Raw genomic sequence first — 23,753 nt, forward strand, 5'->3', positions numbered from 1 at the left:
AATAACAAATTTCATACTCACCTCTCAGGCCCCCGGCACTTGCCATACTCACCTTTCCCGTTCCATGAATATGGACCCGACTCCACTCCCACAGGGGTGGAGCTGCATATTCATTACTGTAATGACAAGTACCATGTGACCGCTCACTACAGGAAGTTGCCAGGGAACAGACGTGCAGGGATTGCGCCAGGAGCAGGTGAGTATAACACAGTGCGGATATTCACCTGCTCCCCATTCCATCGTCAGCGCCGCTGTGTCTTCCCCATCCTCCGCACTGACGCTCAGGCAGGGGGCGGTGCACACACTAATTGCATCATCTCGTCCTCTGACAGGAGCATCAGTGCAGAGGGCGCGGAAGACGCAGCGGTGCCGACGATGGAACGGGGAGTAGGTGAATATCCGCACTGTTATACTCACCTGCTCCTGGTACGATCCCTGCATGTCTGTTCCCCGGCGCCGGCAGCTTTGTGTAGTGAGCGGTCACATGGTACCGGTCATTACTTTAATGAATATGCGGCTCCACCCCTGTGGGAGTGGAGTCGGGTCCATATTCATTACTGTAATGAGCGGTACCATGTTACCGCTCACTACAGGAAGAAGCTGCCGGGGAACTAGGGACTGCGCCAGGAGCAGGTGAGTATGATTACACAGCTCCGCTCCCCCTCCCCTGCCGACCCCTGGGTATGACTCGAGTATAAGCCGAGAGGGTTACTTTCAGCCCAAAAAAGTGGGCTAAAAATCTCGGCTTATACTCGAGTATATACGGTATGTATTTACTGCATGTAATACATCTTTTCTATCCTGTCGGCTCCTGTTGTGATTTTACAGTGCTTGGCTGCTAAATTGCCGATTTTTCTTCTATCTATGTAAAATATATATATATATATATATATATATATATATATATATATATATATATATATATATATATTGGCTATAGAACCCGTTCTATGCCCGGGTGGCGAGCATTTATATTGGTATATGGTCTCCATCCTGGTATGTGCTGCTCCATCCTGCGTCCCCATCCTGTCATGTGCTGCTCCATCCTGCGTCCCCATCCTGTCATGTGCTGCACCCATCCTGCGTCCCCATCCTGTCATGTGCTGCACCCATCCTGCGTCCCCATCCTGTCATGTGCTGCACCCATCCTGCGTCCCCATCCTGTCATGTGCTGCACCCATCCTGCGTTCCCATCCTGTCATGTGCTGCACCCATCCTGCGTCCCCATCCTGTCATGTGCTGCACCCATCCTGCGTCCCCATCCTGTCATGTGCTGCACCCATCCTGCGTCCCCATCCTGTCATTTACTGCTCCCATCCTGCGCCCCCATCCTGTCATGTGTTGCTCCCATCCTGCGCCCCCGTTCTGTCATGTGCTGCTTCCATCCTGCGCCCCCGTTCTGTCATGTGCTGCTGCCATCCTGCGCCCCCGTTCTGTCATGTGCTGCCCCCATCCTGCGCCCCCGTTCTGTCATGTGCTGCTCCCATCCTTCGCCCCCGTTCTGTCATGTGCTGCTCCCATCCTGCACCCCCGTTCTGTCATGTGCTGCCCTATTCTGTCATGTGCTGCTCCCATCCTGCGCCCCCGTTCTGTCATGTGCTGCTCCCATCCTGCGCCACCGTTCTTTAATTTGCTGCTCCCATCCATATGCCCCATACGCTGCTCCATAAAGGTTTATGGCCTCCATAAAATGCTCCATAGTATATGCCCCATACACTGCTCCATAAAGGTTGATGGCCCCCATAAGATGCTCCATAGTATATGCCCCCGTACACTGCTCCATAAAGGTTTATGGCCCCCATAAGATGCTCCATGGTATATGCCCCCGTACACTGCTCCATTATGGTTTATGGCCCCCATAAGATGCTCCATAGTATATGCCCCGTACACTGCTCCATTATGGTTTATGGCCCCCATAAGATGCTCCATAGTGTATGCCCCGTACGCTGTTCCATAAAGGTTTATGGCCCCCATAAGATGCTCCATACTATATGCCTCCGTACACTGCTCCATTATGGTTTATGGCCCCATAAGATCCATACTCTATGCCCCCGTACACTGCTCCATTATGGTTTATGGCCCCCATAAGATGCTCCATAGTGTATGCCCCGTACGCTGTTCCATAAAGGTTTATGGCCCCCATAAGATGCTCCATACTATATGCCCCCGTACACTGCTCCATTATGGTTTATGGCCCCATAAGATGCTCCATACTCTATGCCCCCGTACACTGCTCCATTATGGTTTATGGCCTCATAAGATGCTCCATTCTATATGCCCCCGTACACTGCTCCATTATGGTTGATGGCCCCCTTAACATGCTCCATTCTATATGCCCCCGTACACTGCTCCATTATGGTTGATGGCCCCCTTAACATGCTCCATTCTATATGCCCCTGTACACTGCTCCATTATGGTTGATGGCCCCCTTAACATGCTCCATTCTATATGCCCCCGTACACTGCTCCATTATGGTTGATGGCCCCCTTAACATGCTCCATTCTATATGCCCCCGTACACTGCTCCATTATGGTTGATGGCCCCCTTAAGATGCTCCATTCTATATGCCACTACACTGCCCCATTATGGTTGATGGCCCCCTTAACATGCTCCATTCTATATGCCCCCGTACACTGCTCCATTATGGTTGATGGCCCCCTTAACATGCTCCATTCTATATGCCCCCGTATGCTGCTACAATATATATAAAAAAAGAAAAACATACTCGCCTATCGTCGCTGGGCGCCGAGTGCTGGGGGGCCTGAGCAGGCGGGGACACCGGCGCGCTGTGGGGGTCAGGTGTCGGTATCGCCGCCAGCTCAGGCCCCCCAGCACTTACCATATTCACCTGTCATCCGTTCCACCGCTGCACGCCGCCATCTTCCCGGTCCTCTGGCTGTGACTGGTCAGTCAGAGGGCGGCGCCGGCGCACATTAAGCACGTCATCGCGCCCTCTGAACTGAAGGTCACAGGCCGAGGACCTGGAAGATGGCGGCGCGCAGCGGTGGAACGCAGGACAGGTGAATATAGCCGATACTCACCCTCCTGGCGATCCCTGCTTCTCTGTTGGAGATCGCGGTGTGCGTTCAGTGTTAACACATACCACGATCTCCCGGGAGCGTCACTCTGTGAGGCCCAGACTGCGCCGGCGCTTGCGCAGTCTATAAAGGCTTCGGACAGAGTGACGCTCCCAGCGTTATATTATAGATATATATGTGTGTGTCACTGACATCTATATATCTATGTAATTCTATGTGTATATATCTATTGTATTCTAAACTGTCACACTGTTATATTATTGTACGTGGCAGATTAATTGCTGGCTTTTCAAAGGAGATTGGTGTGTAAAAATCGGGACTGCACTCGCATGGTCCAAATGCTGTGCTTTTTTTTTTTCTTACCCATTGATTTCTATAGTCGGATGCGATTTGATTTCCGATTACAATCACAGCATGCTGCGAGTTTTTCCCAGTCCAATACAAGCTCGAAAATAAGCGCAAGATGAACACACAATGATATAATAACATTGGTCCAAGTGCAATCTGATTTTTAATTAGGAATGAGCCCTTAGCCAAAGGAACACAAAGCTATAGTCTGGCTGCAACCTGGAAGCCATAGTAGGGTGTAGTGCTTTCCAATTTCCTTGAGCAGGTAGTCGATGACTTCAACTGGAAAGCACACACACCAATACTGCCAGACTGGATAGCACTACAGGTACCATCCATTCTAAAGGTACCGTTACACTTAACGATTTACCAATGATCACGACCAGCGATACGACCTGGCCGTGATCGTTGGTATGTCGTTGTGTGGTAGCTGGAGAGCTGTCACACAAACAGCTCTCCAGCGACCAACAATGTTAAAGTCCCCGGGTTACCAGGGTAAACATCGGGTTACTAAGCACAGGGCCGCGCTTAGTAACCCGATGTTTACCCTGGTTACCATTGTAAAAGTAAAAAAAAAAACACTGCATACTTACATTCCTGTCGCGTCCCCCAGCGTCAGCTTCCCTGCACTGTGTAAGCGCTGGCCGGAAAGCAGAGCGGTGATGTCACCGCTGTGCTCTGCTTTACGACCAGCTGGCGCTGACACTGAGGGACGCAGGGAAGCTGGTGCTGAGGAACGCGACAGGAATGTAAGTATGTAGTGTTTTTTTTTTTTTACTTTTACAATGGTAACCAGGGTAAACATCGGGTTACTAAGCGCGGCCCTGCGCTCAGTAACCCGATGTTTACCCTGGTTACCAATGAAGACATCGCTGAATCGGCGTCACACACGCCGATTCAGCGATGTCAGCGGGTGATCCAGCGACGAAATAAAGTCCTGATCATTCCCCAGCAACCAACGATCTCCCAGCAGGGGCCTGATCGTTGGTCGCTGTCACGCATAACGATTTCGTTAACGATATCGTTGCTATGTCACAAAAAGCAACGATAGCGTTAACGATATCGTTGTGTGTGACGGTACCTTAACCTTAGTGGCTGGACAGAGCACACCTTCCAGAGCTTCTGGTTCTGGCAAGTCCATCACTAGCGCCACCAGCAGAGTGAATACAGCAAGAACACTTTTCTGGTGGAATCACTTTTATTATCTGGATATTTAGCAGTTCTCTGAATGCTGAGCTCTGTATAACCCTGCCCACACCACTGCAGTTTTCTGAATATGCATAGTGTACACAGAAAGCTGCCAATCAGTGGTGGGGGCAGGGTTATACAGAGCTCATGAAAATGGAGGACTACATGGCAGGTTTACTAGTCCTGTAGTTAGTAATCTTCTGATAAACCAGTGATGTTTTTTAATCAAAACTACACAGGCAGCTCCGTAAGTGACACATCGCTGGAATCAGGGTCTGTGTCCTATATCATGCTGCCCTCACATTAGGTGGCAAAAATCTAGCAACAGATTCCCTTTACATATCTTAAATATGTTTAATTAGTGTTTAGTACAGTTTGGGGCTTGGACCAATTTTCATTAATTACATCAGTTTGCTGGGGACTAATTATGGGGCATATAAAAATGCAGCAGACACATATAGGTATATTCTGTTGTTTTGTTTGTATTTGGGGAAATTATTTTATGGTTAACTGATCACACTTGAATTTTTCTCGTCTAGATCTGTGCTCACTGCCAGGAACCTGGAGCTACCCTAGGCTGCTTCAATAAGGGTTGTGCCTGCTGCTATCATTTCCCATGTGCCATGGACTCGGGTAAGGACAAAGTTGGTACAGTAAAACAATAGGTTTCTGGGATGTCAAAATCAAATACTCAGAGAGCCAATATTAACCCTTTACTGACATTTGACATACTAGTGTGTCAGATTCACCCCCTCCCCCCCTCTTTGGTGCAGGCTCTGGCGTTAAGCATGCAACCAAAGAATAAAGAGTACAAAAATCCAAAGATAAAAATAACACAAGAATTTAATTAATTTACATAAAAATAAACACGGTAACAACACGTTCAGGATCGCCCAAATTATCAATGCATAAGAATTTATCTGATCTGTAAATGTCGTAATGAGAGTAAAAAATCAAAACGCCAGAATTACGTTTTTTGGGTCACCACATTACAATAAAACAATAACGGGCGATCAAACGATCATATCTAAGCCAAAATGGTAGCAATGAAAACGACAGCTTGACACGCAAAAAATAAGCCTTCACCTATCCCCAGATCATGAAAAACTGACGCGCTGTGGGTCTCAGAAAATTACACAATTGTTATTTGGTTTTTTTTATTTGCAAACTTTGGAATTTTTGTTTCACCACTTAGATAAAAAAGAACCTATGTATGTTTGGTATCAACGAACTTGTAATAACCTGGAGAGCCATAATGGCAGGTCAATTTTAGCATTTGGTGAACATGGTTAAAAAATCAACTAAAAAACATTTGTGAAATTGCAATTTTTTTTCAATTTCACTGCACTTGGAATTTTTTTCCTGTTTTCCAGTACATTATGCGGTAAAATCAATGGTGTTGTTCAAAAGTACAACTCATCCTGCAAAAAACAAGCACTCACATGGCCATATTGACAGAAAAATATAAACGTTATGGCTCTGGGAAGAATGGGAGCAAAAACGGAAAATGGCTCGGGGCCAAAATTAAAAGCTTGGGGGCAGTTGCGGGCCAACCATGGTATTTATTTTAAGGAAGTTTTCCCCTTATCATAAAATATAACTGAACTTAACAAACTTAAAAGGGTTTCCCACAAACTAAGTACACTTTAAATAACATTTGAGACTAAAATATTGGAATAATGTTATGTAAGTGTAGTAAAAAGCATATGGCCCAATGGCTTAATTTAAATATGCAATAACAAAGGAGAAAAATGTTGAATAATGCAGATAAGTTATGATGAAACCAAAAGTGCTCCCAGCAGTGAAATCCTCCACAATACCCTCCACACGCAATATAAGATGAACCTTCTGTACCTTCCCTCCCTCAATCCCCCCTACAAAGAATGGTGACCCCATCACAGTATAATTCTCCAACTTTAATCCCACTACAGCCCTCCATAGAGTATAATGGCCACGAAAAACGCTCCATAAAGTATAATGGGCCCCACAGTTTTCCATGCAGTATAACCGGGGCCCTGCATTCATTCTATACATAATAATGGCCCCACCTAGTGCTCCATACAGTATAATTCTCCCCATATAGTGTTCCATACAGGATAACGGCCACAAAAAAGTGCTCAATACAATATAATGGCCTTGCATAGTGCTCTATAAAGTATAATGGCATCACAAACCGTATAATGGCCCCAATCCAATAATGCTGGTCCATACAATGTTAAAGGGAGCCTGTAATCCAACCTACCCCCCCGGGCGTTTTTAAGTAAAAGAGCCACTTCCTGCAGCACGAAGGCTGCATTCTGTGAAGGTGATTCTTCTTCTTTTGCTCCCTAATAATGCTGCAATATTAAGTTTTATCATTTTTGTGCCATACCTTTCTTCTGTCTGGGGGGCATGTCTTTTCCCCCGGACTCAACTGCCTCTCAGTCATCAGTCAGTCCCTCGCAGGGTGTCGCTTCCTCTATATGATTGCACATACCCGGCGCCTGCGCTGTACTCTCATATTTCTGTCATGCGCCGTGCATGCTGCCCTGCAATTCCCATCAGGTGATCTGGTTATCCCGCCCCGCAGTGTGTTCTGATGTATTCACACTGCGAGGCTGGAAATCTCGCGCATGTGTAGCTAGTATCTGCGGCTGTCCCCATCTCCTACGCCTCTTTCCTCCAGCATGATACGACTCGTCTGCACTTAAGCGTCAGAGTTTTCACAAGCTGCAGACGAGTCGTATCACGCTGGAGGAAAGAGGCGTAGGAGATGGGGACAGCCGCAGATACTAGCCACAGATACTGCGCATGCGCGAGATTCCCAGCTCGCAGTGTGAATACATTAGAGAGGCCCTGATGTGAACAGTGAAAAGCCCGCACAAGTTACACCATTTTAGAAAGTAGACCCCATAAGGAACTTATCTAGATGTGTGGTGAGCACTTTGAACGCCAAGTGCTTCACAGATGTTTATAATGTAGAGCCCTAAAAATAAAAAAATCATTATTTTTTTTCACAAAAATAATCATTTTGCCCCCAATTTTTTATTTTCTCAAGGTTAACAGGAGAAATTGGACCCCAACAGTTGTTGTGCAATTTGTCCTGAGTACGCTGATACCCCATATGTGGGAAAAAACTACTGTTTGGACACACGTCTGGGCTCGGAAGGGAAGTAGTGGTGTTTTGGAATGCAAACTTTGATGGAAAGGTCTGCGTGCGTCATGTTACGTTTGCAGAGCCACTGATGTGCCTTAACAGTAGAAACCCCCCACAAGTGACCCAATTTTGGAAACTAGACTGTTATGATCCGGTGACCTAGGAGCTGCATGAGAACTTTCACTGGAGAAAGTTGCCACTGTACTGACCGCAATCCTGAACTAACACCGCAACTAGAAGTAGCCGTGGAGTGTACCTAACACACCTAGACACCTCGTCACAGCCGGAGGACTAAATACCCCTAAAGATGGAAATAGGAATACTATCTTGCCTCAGAGAAAATCCCCAAAGGATAGACAGCCCCCCACAAATATTGGCGGTGAGTAGGAGAGGAAAAAACATACACAGGCAGAAAAACAGGATTAGCACAGGAGGCCACTAGCTAGATAGGACAGGATAGGACGGAGTTCTATGCGGTCAGTATAAAAACCCTTCAAAACATCCACAGCAGCATATACAAAAACTTCCTACATCTTACTAAAAGATGTAGGAGCGTAAAACTGCAACTCCAGTGAATCCTACAATCAGAGCAGGAATAAAACTGAAACAAGCACACTGGCAGTGTGCCACAGAAACAAAAAACAAACACTTTGCTGAAATTGGCAGCGAGCAGGAGAAGCCAGAAAGTGATCCAACACTTCACAAGGAACATTGACAACTGGCAAGGGCTAAAGGATCCTGCCCACTTAAATATCCCAGTCAGAATTGTAATCATCCGATACACCTGGCCAGGTCTGTGACTCAAAGACAGCTGCATTCCCACCTACAACCACTGGAGGGAACCCAAGAGCAGAATTCACAACAGTACCCCCCCTTGAGGAGGGGTCACCGAACCCTCACCAGGGCCCCCAGGATGATCAGAACGAGCCAGATGAAAGGCACGGACCAAATCAGCAGCATGGACATCAGAGGCAAAAACCCAAGAATTATCCTCCTGGCCATAACCCTTCCATTTGACCAGCTTCCGCCTCGAAAAACGGGAATCCAAAATCTTCTCAACAACATATTCCAACTCCCCATCAACCAACGCAGGGGCCGGAGGATCAACACAGGGGACAACGGGCTCCACATATTTCCGCAACAAAGATCTATGGAAGACATTATGAATAGCAAAAGAGGCCGGAAGCGCCAGTCGAAAAGACACCGGATTAAAAATCTCAGAAATCCTATAAGGACCAATAAACCGAGGCTTAAACTTAGGAGAAGAAACCTTCATAGGAACATGACGGGAAGACAATCAGGCCAGATCCCCAACCCGAAGCCGGGAACCAACACACCGACGACGATTAGCAAAACGTTGAGCCTCCTCTTGAGACAACACCAAATTGTCCACCACATGAGCCCAAATCTGCTGCAACCTGTCCACCACAGAATCCACACCAGGACAGTTAGAAGGCTCAACCTGCCCAGAAGAAAAACGAGGATGAAAACCAAAATTACAAAAGAAAGGCGAAACCAAGGTAGCAGAACTAGCCCGATTATTAAGGGCAAACTCGGCCAATGGCAAGAAGGCCACCCAATCATCCTGATCAGCAGACACAAAGTATCTCAAATAAGTCTCCAAGGTCTGATTAGGTCGCTCGGTCTGGCCATTTGTCTGAGGATGAAACGCAGAAGAAAAAGATAAATCAATGCCCAGCCTAGCACAAAAGGCCCGCCAAAACCTAGAAACTTACTGGGAACCTCTGTCGGACACAATATTCTCCGGAATACCATGCAAACGAACCACATGCTGAAAGAACAACGGAACCAAATCTGAAGAGGAAGGCAATTTAGGTAAGGGCACCAAATGAACCATCTTAGAGAACCGGTCACAAACAACCCAGATAACCGACATCTTCTGGGAGACCGGAAGATGAGAAATAAAATCCATCGAAATATGCGTCCAGGGCCTCTCAGGGACTGGCAATGGCAAAAGCAACCCACTAGCATGGGAACAACAAGGCTTGGCCCGCGCACAAGTCCCACAGGACTGCACAAAAGAACGCACATCACGTGACAATGAAGGCCACCAAAAGGACCTACCAACCCAATCTCTGGTATCAAAAATGCCAGGATGACCGGCCAACACGGAACAGTGAACCTCAGATATCACTCTACTAGTCCATCTGTCAGGAACAAACAGTTTCCCCACAGGACAGCGGTCAGGTTTGTCAGCCTGAAATTCCTGAAGAACCCGTCGTAAATCAGGGGAAATGGCAGAAAGGACCACCCCCTCTTTCAGAATACCGACCGACTCTAAGACCTCATGAGAATCAGGCAAAAAACTCCTAGAGAGGGCATCAGCCTTAATATTCTTAGAACCCGGAAGGTACGAGACCACGAAATCAAAACGGGAAAAAAACAAGGACCATCGAGCCTGTCTAGGATTCAGCCGTTTAGCAGACTCGAGGTAAATCAAATTCTTATGATCGGTCAAGACCACAATACGGTGCTTAGCTCCCTCAAGCCAATGTCGCCACTCCTCAAACGCCCACTTCATAGCCAACAACTCCCGATTGCCGACATCATAATTGCGTTCAGCAGGCGAAAATTTACGGGAAAAGAAGGCACACGATTTCATTAAGGAACCAACAGGATCCCTCTGAGACAAAACGGCCCCTGCCCCAATCTCAGAAGCGTCAACCTCAATTTGAAACGGAAGAGAAACATCCGGTTGGCGCACCACTGGAGCAGAAGTAAATCGACGTTTAAGCTCCTGAAAGGCAGAGACAGCCGCAGAGGACCAATTCGCCACATCAGCGCCTTTCTTCGTCAAATCGGTCAAGGGTTTAACCACGCTGGAAAAATTAGCAATGAAATGGTGATAAAAATGTGCAAAACCCAAACATTTCTGAAGGCTCTTCACGGATGTGGGCTGAATCCAATCATGAATGGCCTGAATCTTAACCGGATCCATCTCTATAGACGAAGGAGAAAAAATGAAGCCCAAAAAAGAGACTTTCTGCACCCCAAAGAGACACTTAGACCCTTTCACAAACAGGGCATTGTCACGAAGGATCTGAAATACCATCCTGACCTGTTGCACATGAGACTCCCAATCATCGGAAAAAATCAAAATATCGTCCAAATATACAATCAACAATTTATCAAGATAAGTCCGGAAGATATCATGCATGAAGGACTGAAAAACAGATGGAGCATTAGAGAGTCCGAATGGCATCACAAGGTATTCAAAATGGCCTTCGGGCGTATTAAACGCAGTTTTCCATTCATCACCCTGCTTAATACGAACAAGATTATATACCCCCCGAAGGTCAATCTTCGTAAACCAACTAGCTCCCTTAATCCTAGCAAACAAATCGGAAAGCAAAGGTAAAGGGTATTGAAACTTGACCATGATTTTATTCAAGAGGCGATAATCTATACAGGGTCTCAAGGAACCATCTTTTTTAGCAACAAAAAAGAACCCCGCTCCCAACGGTGAAGAAGATGGCCAAATATGCCCTTTCTCCAAAGACTCCTTAATATAGCTCCGCATGGCGGTATGTTCAGGCACAGATAGATTAAAAAGTCGACCCTTAGGAAACTTACAGCCTGGAATCAAGTCAATAGCACAATCGTAGTCCCTGTGCGGTGGAAGGAAACTGGACTTGGGCTCATCGAATACATCCTGAAAATCAGACAAAAACTCTGGAATTTCAGAAGGTGAAGAAGAGGAGATTGACATCAAAGGAACATCATTATGAACCCCCTGACAACCCCAACTAGTCACAGACATGGACTTCCAGTCCAACACAGGATTATGTACCTGCAACCATGGAAAACCCAGCACCATAGCATCATGCAAGTTATGCAACACCAGAAATCGACAATCTTCCTGATGGGCTGGCGCCATGCGCATGGTCACCTGTGTCCAAAACTGGGGCTTATTTTTAGCCAAGGGTGTAGCATCAATGCCCCTTAAAGGAATAGGGTTCTGCAAAGGCTGCAAGGGAAAACCACAACGCTTGGCAAACTCAAAATCCATTAAATTCAAGGTGGCGCCTGAATCCACAAACGCCATGACAGAAAATGATGACAATGAGCAGATCAAGGACACAGATAACAGAAATTTAGGTTGTACAGTACTGATGGTAATAGAACTGGCGATCCTCTTTGTCCGCTTAGGGCAGACAGAAATGACATGAGAAGCGTCGCCACAATAATAACAACCTATTTTGACGTCTGAAACCTTGTCGTTCCGTTCTAGACAGAATTCTATCACATTGCATAGGCTCAGAAATTTGCTCTGAGGATAACGCCACAGCGCGCACAGTTCTGCGCTCCCGCAGGCGTCGGTCAATCTCAATGGCCAGAGACATAGAATCACTCAGACCGGAAGGCGTGGGAAACCCCACCATAACATCTTTAACGGATTCAGAAAGCCCCATTCTGAAAATTGCCACCAAAGCATCATTATTCCATTTAGTCAACACAGACCATTTTCTGAATTTCTGACAATACAATTCTGCCGCCTCTTGACCCTGAGACAGGGCCAACAAGGTTTTCTCAGCTTGATCCACAGAATTAGGTTCATCATATAATATTCCTAAAGCCTGAAAAAAGGAGTCAATATGAAGCAAAGCCGGATTCCCAGATTCCAGGGAAAACGCCCAATCCTACGGGTCGCCACGCAGCAGGGAGATTAGGATTTTTACCTGCTGAATGGAATCACCAGAGGATCGAGGTCTCAGGTCAAAAAACAGTTTACAGTTGTTTTGAAAACTCAAAAATTTAGACCTGTCACCAGAAAACAAATCAGGAGTAGGAATCTTCGGTTCTAAAGCAGGAGTCTGAACAATATAATCAGAAATACCTTGCACCCTAGCAGCAAGCTGATCTACACGAGAAGCTAATTCCTGAACATTCATGCTTGCACCAGGCTCCTCAGCCACCCAGAGATAAAGAGGGAGGAGAAGACAAAACAGACTGGAGAAAAAAAAATGGCTCAAGAGCTTCCTTCCCTTCTTCTGAGATGCATTTAACTCATTGTTGGCCAGTAGTACTGTTATGATCCGGTGACCTAGGCGCTGCATGAGAACTTTCACTGGAGAAAGTGACCACTGTACTGACCGCAATCCTGAACTAACACCGCAACTAGAAGTAGCCGTGGAGTATACCTAACACACCTAGACACCTCGTCACAGCCGGAGGACTAAATACCCCTAAAGATGGAAATAGGAATACTATCTTGCCTCAGAGAAAATCCCCAAAGGATAGACAGCCCCCCACAAATATTGGTGGTGAGTAGGAGAGGAAAAAACATACACAGGCAGAAAAACAGGATTAGCACAGGAGGCCACTCTAGCTAGATAGGACAGGATAGGACGGAGTTCTATGCGGTCAGTATAAAAACCCTTCAAAACATCCACAGCAGCATATACAAAAACTTCCTACATCTTGCTAAAAGATGTAGGAGCGTAAATCTGCAACTCCAGTGAATCCTACAATCAGAGCAGGAATAAAACTGAAACAAGCACACTGGCAGTGTGCCACAAACAAAAACCAAACACTTATCTTTGCTGAAATTGGCAGTGAGCAGGAGAAGCCAGAAAGTGATCCAACACTTCACAAGGAACATTGACTACTGGCAAGGGCTAAAGGATCCTGCCCACTTAAATATCCCAGTCAGAATTGTAATCATCCGATACACCTGGCCAGGTCTGTGACTCAGAGACAACTGCATTCCCACCTACAACCACTGGAGGGAACCCAAGAGCAGAATTCACAACACTAGACCCCCCCAAGGAACTTAGCTAGATGTGTTGTGAGAACTTTGAACCCCCAAGTGCTTCACAGATGTTTATAATGCAGAGCCGTGAAAATGGAAAAAAAAATTTTTCCCACAAAAATGATTTTTTTTTAGCCCCCAAATTTTTATTTTCCCAAGGGTAACAGGAGAAATTGGACCACAACAGTTGTTATCCAATTTGTCCTGAGTACACGGATACCCCATTTGTGGTGGTAAACCACTGTTTGGGCGCACGGCAGAGCTCAGGAGGGAAGGAGCACCGTTTTACTTATTCAATGCAGAATTGGCTGGAATTAAGATCGGACGCCATGTCGCATTTGGAGAGCCCCTGATGTGCCTAAACCAGTGTTCCCCAACTCCGGTCCTTAAGAGCCATCAACAGGTCATGTTTTTCAGGATTTCCTTAGCATTGCACAGGTGATTGAATGCTTACCTGTCCAGGTGATGCAATTATCAACTTTGCAATACTAAGGAAATCCTGAAAACATGACCTGTTGGTAGCTCTTGAGGACCGGAGTTGGGGAACACTGGCCTAAACAGTGGAAACCCCCCCAATTCTAACTCCAACACTAACCCAAACATACCGTGTATACTCGAGTATAAGCCGAGATTTTCAGCCCAAATTTTTGGGCTGAAAGTGCCCCTCTCGGCTTATATTCGAGTCAAGGTGGGTGGCAGGGTCGGCGGGTGAGGGGGAGAGGGCGCTGAGGCATACTTACCTGCTTCCAGCGATCCTGGCTCTCCCCGCCTGTCCCACAGTCTTCGGTGCTGCAGTTCTTCCCCTCTTCAGTGGTCACATGGGACCGCTCATTAGAGAAATGAATAGGCGGCTCCACCTCCCATAGGGGTGGAGCCGCCTATTCATTTCTCTAATCAGCGGTAACGGTGACCGCTGATAGAGGAAGAGGCTGCGGCACCGAAGACCAGCTGTCCGGGAGAAGGAGCCGGACGCCGGGACCAGGTAAGTATGTCATATTTACCTGTCCGTGTTCCACACGCCGGGCGCCGCTCCATCTTCCCGGCGCCGCTCCATCTTCCCGGCGTCTCTGCGCTCTGACTGTGCAGGTCAGAGGGCGCGATAACGCATATAGTGTGCGCGGCGCCCTCTGCCTGATCAGTCAGTGCGGAGAGACGCCGGGACCGGACGCTGAAGAGCTGCAAGCAAGAGAGGTGAGTATGTGTTTGTTTTTTTTTTATTGCAGCAGCAGCGGCACAGATTTATGTGGAGCATCTATGGGGAAATATGAACGGTGCAGAGCACTATATGGCAGAGCTATGGGGAAATATGAACGGTGCAGAGCACTATATGGCACAGCTATGGGGCAATATGAACGGTGCAGAGCACTATATGGCACAGCTATGGGATAATAATGAACGGTGCAGAGCACTATATGGCACAGCTATGGGGCAATATGAACGGTGCAGAGCACTATATGGCAGAGCTATGGGGAAATATGAACGGTGCAGAGCACTATATGGCACAGCTATGGGGCAATATGAACGGTGCAGAGCACTATATGGCACAGCTATGGGGAAATATGAACGGTGCAGAGCACTATATGGCACAGATATGGGGCAATATGAATGGTGCAGAGCACTATATGGCACAGCTATGGGGAAATAATGAACAGTGCAGAGCACTACATGGCACAGCTATGGGGAAATAATGATCTATTTTTATGGTGCTTTGGAACAAAGCACTATATTATAATCCGAACGTGGTTAACTTCTTCTTATTCTTATTTATTCCGCAATTAATGTGGCCCGAACCGCTGCACGCACAGACTCCAGTGAGGAGTCATTTCGAAGCCAGTGTCCATGAGAGGTGTGCTAAGTATTTTTCGTGTCGATCGGATTTGTAGTTTTGGCGCAATTAGCGTTTGAAATTTGTTTACCCCTCATTGGAAAGCATTGCCGCAATGCATTTCAATAGGGAAATTTTGCCATAAGGTATAATGGCTGATTTCTGAGGCAATTTAAAAATAACTGCCAACTGCCACCTGGCTGATCAGCTCATTGATATGCGAAGTCAGACCCAGTTACTATGCCAACGCATACGAACTCTCTACATGACCCCACCAGGACACAGTTTTGCCAGATAATATCAGCTCTTAAAGTGACCCGCCCACCAAATTGTTACCTGAGGTGCCAGCCCACCAAATCGGACCCAGAGGGTAAGTGCACCCCCGCATGTGCAAAAGTAAGTGCACCCCCGCCCCGTGTGTGCAAAAGTAAGTGCACCCCTGCCCCATGTGTGCAAAAGTAAGTTCACCCCTTGTGTATGCAAAACTAAGTTCACCCCCACCCCAAGTGTATAAAAGTAATTGCACCCCCACCCTGTGTGTGCAAAAGTAAGTGGACCCCCGCCCCCGTGTGTGAAAAGTAAGTGCGCCCCCGGCCCCAGATGTGCAAAAGTAAGTGCACCCCCGGTCCCAGGTGTGCAAAAGTAAGTGCGCCCCCGCCCCCGTGTGTGCAAAAGTAAGTACACCCCCGCCCCCGTGTGTGCAAAAGTAAGTGCACCCTGCCCCGTGTGTGAGAAGTAAGTGCGCCCCCGGCCCCGGGTGTGCAAAAGTAAGTGCGCCCCCGGCCCTGGGTATGCAAAAGTAAGTGTGCCCTGGCCCCGGGTGTGCAAAAGTAAGTGCGCCCCGGGTGTGCAAAACTAAGTGCGCCCCGGGTGTGCAAAACTAAGTGGGCCCAGTAAGTGCGCCCCGGGTGTGCAAAAGTAAGAGCGCCCCCGACCCCATGTGTGCAAAAGTAAGTGCGCCGCCGGCCCCGGGTGTGCAAAATTAAGTGCGCCCCCGTCCCGTGTGTGAAAAGTAAGTGCACCTCCGGTCCCGGGTGTGAAAAGTGCACCCCCAATCCTGTGGGTGAAAAGTAAGTGCACCCTCGGTCCCGTGGGTGAAAAGTAAGTGCACACCCGGTCCCGTGAGTTAAAAGTAAGTGCACCCCCGTTCCCGTGTGTGAAAAGTAAGTGCACCCCCGTTCCCGTGTGTGAAAAGTAAGAGCACCCCGGCCCCGGTGTGCAAAAGTAAGTGCGCCCCCGGCCCCCAATTCGGACCCTGAGTGGCCCCGTCCACAAATGGGATCCAGAGTGACCCCGCCCCCACCAAATCGGCCCCTGAGTGGCCCCGCCCACCAAATCGGACCCAGAGTGACCCCACCCACCAAATCGGACCCAGAGTGACCCCGCCCACCAAATCGGACCCAGAGTGACCCCGCCCACCAAATCGGACCCAGAGTGACCCCGCCCACCAAATCGGACCCAGAGTGACCCCGCCCACCAAATCGGACCCAGAGTGACCCCGCCCACCAAATCGGACCCAGAGTGACCCCGCCCACCAAATCGGACCCAGAGTGACCCCGCCCACCAAATCGGACCCAGAGTGACCCCGCCCACCAAATCGAACCCAGAGTGACCCCGCCCACCAAATCGGACCCAGAGTGACCCCGCCCACCAAATCGGACCCAGAGTGACCCCGCCCACCAAATCGGACCCAGAGTGACCCCGCCCACCAAATCGGACCCAGAGTGACCCCGCCCACCAAATCGGACCCAGAGTGACCCCGCCCACCAAATCGGACCCAGAGTCACCCCGCCCACCAAATCGGACCCAGAGTGACCCCGCCCACCAAATCGGACCCAGAGTGACCCCGCCCACCAAATCGGACCCAGAGTGACCCCGCCCACCAAATCGGACCCAGAGTGACCCCGCCCACCAAATCGGACCCAGAGTGACCCCGCCCACCAAATCGGACCCAGAGTGACCCCGCCCACCAAATCGGACCCAGAGTGACCCCGCCCACCAAATCGGACCCAGAGTGACCCCGCCCACCAAATCGGACCCAGAGTGACCCCGCCCACCAAATCGGACCCAGAGTGACCCCGCCCACCAAATCGAACCCAGAGTGACCCCGCCCACCAAATCGGACCCAGAGTGACCCCGCCCACCAAATCGGACCCAGAGTGACCCCGCCCACCAAATCGGACCCAGAGTGACCCCGCCCACCAAATCGGACCCAGAGTGACCCCGCCCACCAAATCGGACCCAGAGTGACCCCGCCCACCAAATCGGACCCAGAGTGACCCCGCCCACCAAATCGGACCCAGAGTGACCCCGCCCACCAAATCGGACCCAGAGTGACCCCGCCCACCAAATCGGACCCAGAGTGACCCCGCCCACCAAATCGGACCCAGAGTGACCCCGCCCACCAAATCGGACCCAGAGTGACCCCGCCCACCAAATCGGACCCAGAGTGACCCCGCCCACCAAATCGGACCCAGAGTGACCCCGCCCACCAAATCGGACCCAGAGTGACCCCGCCCACCAAATCGGACCCAGAGTGACCCCGCCCACCAAATCGGACCCAGAGTGACCCCGCCCACCAAATCGGACCCAGAGTGACCCCGCCCACCAAATCGGACCCAGAGTGACCCCGCCCACCAAATCGGACCCAGAGTGACCCCGCCCACCAAATCGGACCCAGAGTGACCCCGCCCACCAAATCGGACCCAGAGTGACCCCGCCCACCAAATCGGACCCAGAGTGACCCCGCCCACCAAATCGGACCCAGAGTGACCCCGCCCACCAAATCGGACCCAGAGTGACCCCGCCCACCAAATCGGACCCAGAGTGACCCCGCCCACCAAATCGGACCCAGAGTGACCCCGCCCACCAAATCGGACCCAGAGTGACCCCGCCCACCAAATCGGACCCAGAGTGACCCCGCCCACCAAATCGGACCCAGAGTGACCCCGCCCACCAAATCGGACCCAGAGTGACCCCGCCCACCAAATCGGACCCAGAGTGACCCCGCCCACCAAATCGGACCCAGAGTGACCCCGCCCACCAAATCGGACCCAGAGTGACCCCGCCCACCAAATCGGACCCAGAGTGACCCCGCCCACCAAATCGGACCCAGAGTGACCCCGCCCACCAAATCGGACCCAGAGTGACCCCGCCCACCAAATCGGACCCAGAGTGACCCCGCCCACCAAATCGGACCCAGAGTGACCCCGCCCACCAAATCGGACCCAGAGTGACCCCGCCCACCAAATCGGACCCAGAGTGACCCCGCCCACCAAATCGGACCCAGAGTGACCCCGCCCACCAAATCGGACCCAGAGTGACCCCGCCCACCAAATCGGACCCAGAGTGACCCCGCCCACCAAATCGGACCCAGAGTGACCCCGCCCACCAAATCGGACCCAGAGTGACCCCGCCCACCAAATCGGACCCAGAGTGACCCCGCCCACCAAATCGGACCCAGAGTGACCCCGCCCACCAAATCGGACCCAGAGTGACCCCGCCCACCAAATCGGACCCAGAGTGACCCCGCCCACCAAATCGGACCCCTGAGGGGCCCCACCCACCAAACGGGCACCTGAGGGGCACTCAAGTGTGAAAGCCTTGCAGGGTCAGCCCAGGCACCATTCCAAAGCACTATCTGTAGTTCCTTCAGGAAATACCCATCTAGTTATTTTTGAAATTCACCGGTAAATGCTGCATCTCCACCCTAGGCTGATACTCGAGTCAATAAGTTTTCCCAGTTTTTTGTGGCAAAATTAGGGGGGTCGGTTTATACTCGGGTCGGCTTATACTCGAGTATATACGGTACTCCTAATCCCAACCCTAACCCGAAAACGCCTCTAACCCTAATCCCTACCCTAACCACACCACTATCCCAACACACCCCTAATCCCAACCCTAACCCTGACATCCCTAATCCTAACCCTTACCCCAACCGTAAACTTAATCCAAACCCTAACCCCATCTCTAGCCCCAACCCTAACTTTAGCCCTCACCCTAATGCGAAAATAGAAATAAATACATTTTTTTATTTTATAATTTTTCCCTAACTAAGGGGGTGATAAAGAGGGGTTTGATTTACTATTTATAGCTGGTTTTTATGTTTGGCAACTGACACACTACACAGTCGTGAGGTCTTGTTTTTTGCGGGACTATTAAATTAATGTATTTATTGGAACAATGTTTTTTTTTCTTCATTATTTTGGAATTTAAAAAAAATATTTTTACACAGTATTTTTTTTTTCTCATTGTCCTAGGGTGGGACATCACTGTATAAAGTCAGAACGCTGATCTGACACTTTCTACAGTACTGTGTTAGATCAGCGATCTGACAGGCAGTGAAGGAGGCTTCTCAGGTCCTGCTCTCAGCGGAGCCCAAAGACCCCGCGGCCATCTTGGATCCTGGGCTCTGCAGGCAGGGAGAATCTCAGAACGCGATCACATTGCGTTGTTCTGATGGTCTCAGGGAAGCACGCAGGGAGCCCCCTCCCTGCGCGATGCTTCTTTATGCCACCGGAATGCTGAGATCTTGTTTGATCGCAGTGTACCAGTGGTTAAACTGCCGGGAGCGGTCCATGACCCGTGTGTGCGCCCGATCGGCCTCGACATACTATCCCGTCCATGGTCAAGCCCACATGAACGGGATAGTACGTCGGATGTCTGAAAGGGGTTAAAGCAGGGAAAGACAAGTTCATGTCATCACCCATCAGGTAAGTTGCACTAAACAACCAAATATGTTGCACTGGCTCCAAAGGCAGATCCATCAAATGTGCCATGCATGTCATACATCCCCATCACGGCAAAGGTCTAAGGAAAAACTTATACCCCACTGTAAGCCTGGGGAATTAATGTAGTGCTCAATGATGTAGATGGCAACCACTTACTTAATCAAATAAAGCTAATAGTGATATCAAACAAAATAATAAAATATATTTTAAAAACAAACGGGGAAAAATTAATCAATCCTGACCAAATATGTCATAATATGGAAAATTTTGTGGTTTGGCATTTTATGAATATTGAGTCTGAGAGCCAACTAAAGCACTCAGAATGATGTAGCTGAAAGTGCAGAGAAAATCAATTAAATTGAAAAACATTTATTTAAGAGGAAGAGAAGCAGAGCTGTATTGGTAGACCCCACTCCGAGCACATAGGGTTAAGCACCTAAGTAAAAAAAAAAAAGAAGAAAAAAAAAAGCTGGTATAGCTATTCATGCCATGTGGCATGAGTCTCCCTAGCCCATATATCCACATCTGTTGTTTTTCTGTTTCAGTGACCTTTTAAGAACTGGTACATGAGCTATTACATTACTTCCGTTAAACCGATGCTATGTGCATTCTCCACACAATACCTGACCACGGGCAACTTCATGATGTTTATTCGCATGGTACGCTTAGGTTTTCTGATCTGTGTATGGTCTCACCCGTGTAGGCCAAGCCACATGGGCAAGTAAGGACAGATGACTTATTTAGATTACATAATACATAACTGTATTTAACCCCTTCATGACCCAGCCTATTTTGACCTTAAAGACCTTGCCGTTTTTTGCAATTCTGACCAGTGTCCCTTTATGAGGTAATAACTCAGGAACGCTTCAACGGATCCTAGCGGTTCTGAGATTGTTTTTTCGTGACATATTGGGCTTCATGTTAGTGGTAAATTTAGGTCAATAAATTATGCGTTTATTTGTGATAAAAACGGAAATTTGGCGAAAATTTTGAAAATTTCGCAATTTTCACATTTTGAATTTTTATTCTGTTAAACCAGAGAGTTATGTGACACAAAATAGTTAATAAATAACATTTCCCACATGTATACTTTACATCAGCACAATTTTGGAAACAAAATTTTTTTTTGCTAGGAAGTTATAAGGGTTAAAATTTGACCAGCGATTTCTCATTTTTACAACGAAATTTACAAAACCATTTTTTTTAGGGACCACCTCACATTTGAAGTCAGTTTGAGGGGTCTATATGGCTGAAAATACCCAAAAGTGACACCATTCTAAAAACTGCACCCCTCAAGGTGCACAAAACCACATTCAAGAAGTTTATTAACCCTTCAGGTGCTTCACAGCAGCAGAAGCAACATGGAAGGAAAAAATGAACATTTAACTTTTTAGTCACAAAAATTATCTTTTAGCAACAATTTTTTTGATTTCACAATGGTAAAAGGAGAAACTGAACCACGAAAGTTGTTGTGCAATTTGTCCTGAGTACGCTGATACCTCATATGTAGGGGTAAACCACTGTTTGGGCGCACGGCAGGGCTTGGAAGGGAAGGAGCGCCATTTGACTTTTTGAATGAAAAATTGGCTCCACTCTTTAGCGGACACCATGTCACGTTTGGAGAGCCCCCGTGTGCCTAAAAATTGGAGCTCCCCCACAAGTGACCCCATTTCGGAAACTAGACCCCCCAAGGAACTTATCTAGATGCATAGTGAGCACTTTGAACCCCCAGGTGCTTCACAAATTGATCCGTAAAAATGAAAAAGTACTTTTTTTTCACAAAAAAAATTCTTTTAGCCTCATTTTTTTCATTTTCACATGGGCAACAGGACAAAATGGATCCTAAAATTTGTGGGGCAATTTCTCCTGAGTACACCGATACCTCACATGTGGGGGTATACCACTGTTTGGGCACATGGTACGGCTCGGAAGGGAAGGAGCGCCATTTGACTTTTTGAATGAAAAATTGGCTCCACTCTTTAGCGGACACCATGTCACGTTTGGAGAGCCCCCGTGTGCCTAAAAATTGGAGCTCCCCCACAAGTGACCCCATTTTGGAAACTAGACCCCCCAAGGAACTTATCTAGATGCATAGTGAGCACTTTGAACCCCCAGGTGCTTCACAAATTGATCCGTAAAAATGAAAAAAGTACTTTTTTTTCACAAAAAAAATTCTTTTAGCCTCATTTTTTTCATTTTCACATGGGCAACAGGACAAAATGGATCCTAAAATTTGTTGGGCAATTTCTCCTGAGTACACCGATACCTCACATGTGGGGGTAAACCACTGTTTGGGCACATGGTACGGCTCGGAAGGGAAGGAGCGCCATTTGACTTTTTGAATGAAAAATTGGCTCCACTCTTTAGCGGACACCATGTCACGTTTGGAGAGCCCCCGTGTGCCTAAAAATTGGAGCTCCCCCACAAGTGACCCCATTTTGGAAACTAGACCCCCCAAGGAACTTATCTAGATGCCTAGTGAGCACTTTAAACCCTCAGGTGCTTCACAAATTGATCTGTAAAAATGAAAAAGTACTTTTTTTTCCACAAAAAAATTCTTTTCGCCTCAATTTTTTCATTTTCACATGGGCAATAGGATAAAATGGATCCTAATATTTGTTGGGCAATTTCTCCCGAGTACGCCGATACTTTATATGTGGGGGTAAACCACTGTTTGGGCACACGGCAGGGCTCGGAAGGGAAGGCGCGCCATTTGACTTTTTGAATGGAAAATTAGCTCCAATTGTTAGCGGACACCATGTCACGTTTGGAGAGCCCCTGTGTGCCTAAACATTGGAGCTCCCCCACAAGTGACTTCGTTTTGGACACTAGACCCCCCAAGGAACTTATCTAGATGCATATTGAGCACTTTAAACCCCCATCTGCTTCACAGAAGTTTATAATGCAGAGCCAAGAAAATAAAATAAAAAATTATTTTCTCAAAAATGATTTTTAGCCTGCAATTTTTTATTTTCCCAAGGGTAACAGGAGAAATTTGACCCCAAAAGTTGTTGTCCAGTTTCTCCTGAGTACGGTGATACCCCATATGTGGGGGTAAACTACTGTTTGGGCACATGCCGGGGCTCGGAAGTGAAGTAGTGACGTTTTGAAATGCAGACTTTAATGGAATGCTCTGCGAGCGTCACGTTGCGTTTGCAGAGCCCTTGATGTGGCTAAACAGTAGAAACCCCCAACAAGTGACCCATTTTAGAAACTAGACCCCCCACGGAACTTATCTAGATATGTGGTGAGCACTTTGAACCCCCAAGTGCTTCACAGACGTTTACAACGCAGAGCCGTGAAAATAAAAAATCATTTTTCTTTCCTCAAAAATGATGTTTTAGCAAGCATTTTTTTATTTTCACAAGGGTAACAGGAGAAATTGGACCCCAGTAATTGTTGCGCAGTTTGTCCTGAGTACGCTGGTACCCCATATGTGGGGGTAAACCACTGTTTGGGCACACGTCGGGGCTCGGAAGTGAGGGAGCACCATTTGACTTTTTGAATATAAGATTGGCTGGAATCAATGGTGGCGCCATGTTGCGTTTGGAGACCCCTGATGTGCCTAAACAGTGGAAACCCCTCAATTCTACCTCCAACACTAACCCCAACACACCCCTAACCCTAATCCCAACTGTAGCCATAACCCTAATCACAACCCTAACCACAACCCTAACCCTAAGGCTATGTGCCCACATTGCGGATTCGTGTGAGA

At 48.1% G+C, this 23,753-nt stretch overlaps 1 protein-coding gene across 4 annotated transcripts in view; it reads left to right on the forward strand.

The window, feature by feature from the left end:
* Positions 1-23,753, forward strand: part of LOC138647833 (transcription factor 20-like) — a 434,556-nt gene that overhangs the window by 355,151 nt on the left and 55,652 nt on the right. For all 4 annotated transcript variants that reach the window (XM_069737113.1, XM_069737112.1, XM_069737114.1 and 1 more), the window contains one exon: positions 5,114-5,207. In XM_069737113.1, the coding sequence (XP_069593214.1) occupies positions 5,114-5,207 (94 nt within the window). The remainder of the gene's footprint in view (positions 1-5,113; positions 5,208-23,753) is intronic.

The sequence above is a fragment of the Ranitomeya imitator genome, chromosome 8, assembly GCF_032444005.1.
Source record: "Ranitomeya imitator isolate aRanImi1 chromosome 8, aRanImi1.pri, whole genome shotgun sequence".
In the NCBI taxonomy this organism is placed as follows: domain Eukaryota; kingdom Metazoa; phylum Chordata; class Amphibia; order Anura; family Dendrobatidae; genus Ranitomeya; species Ranitomeya imitator.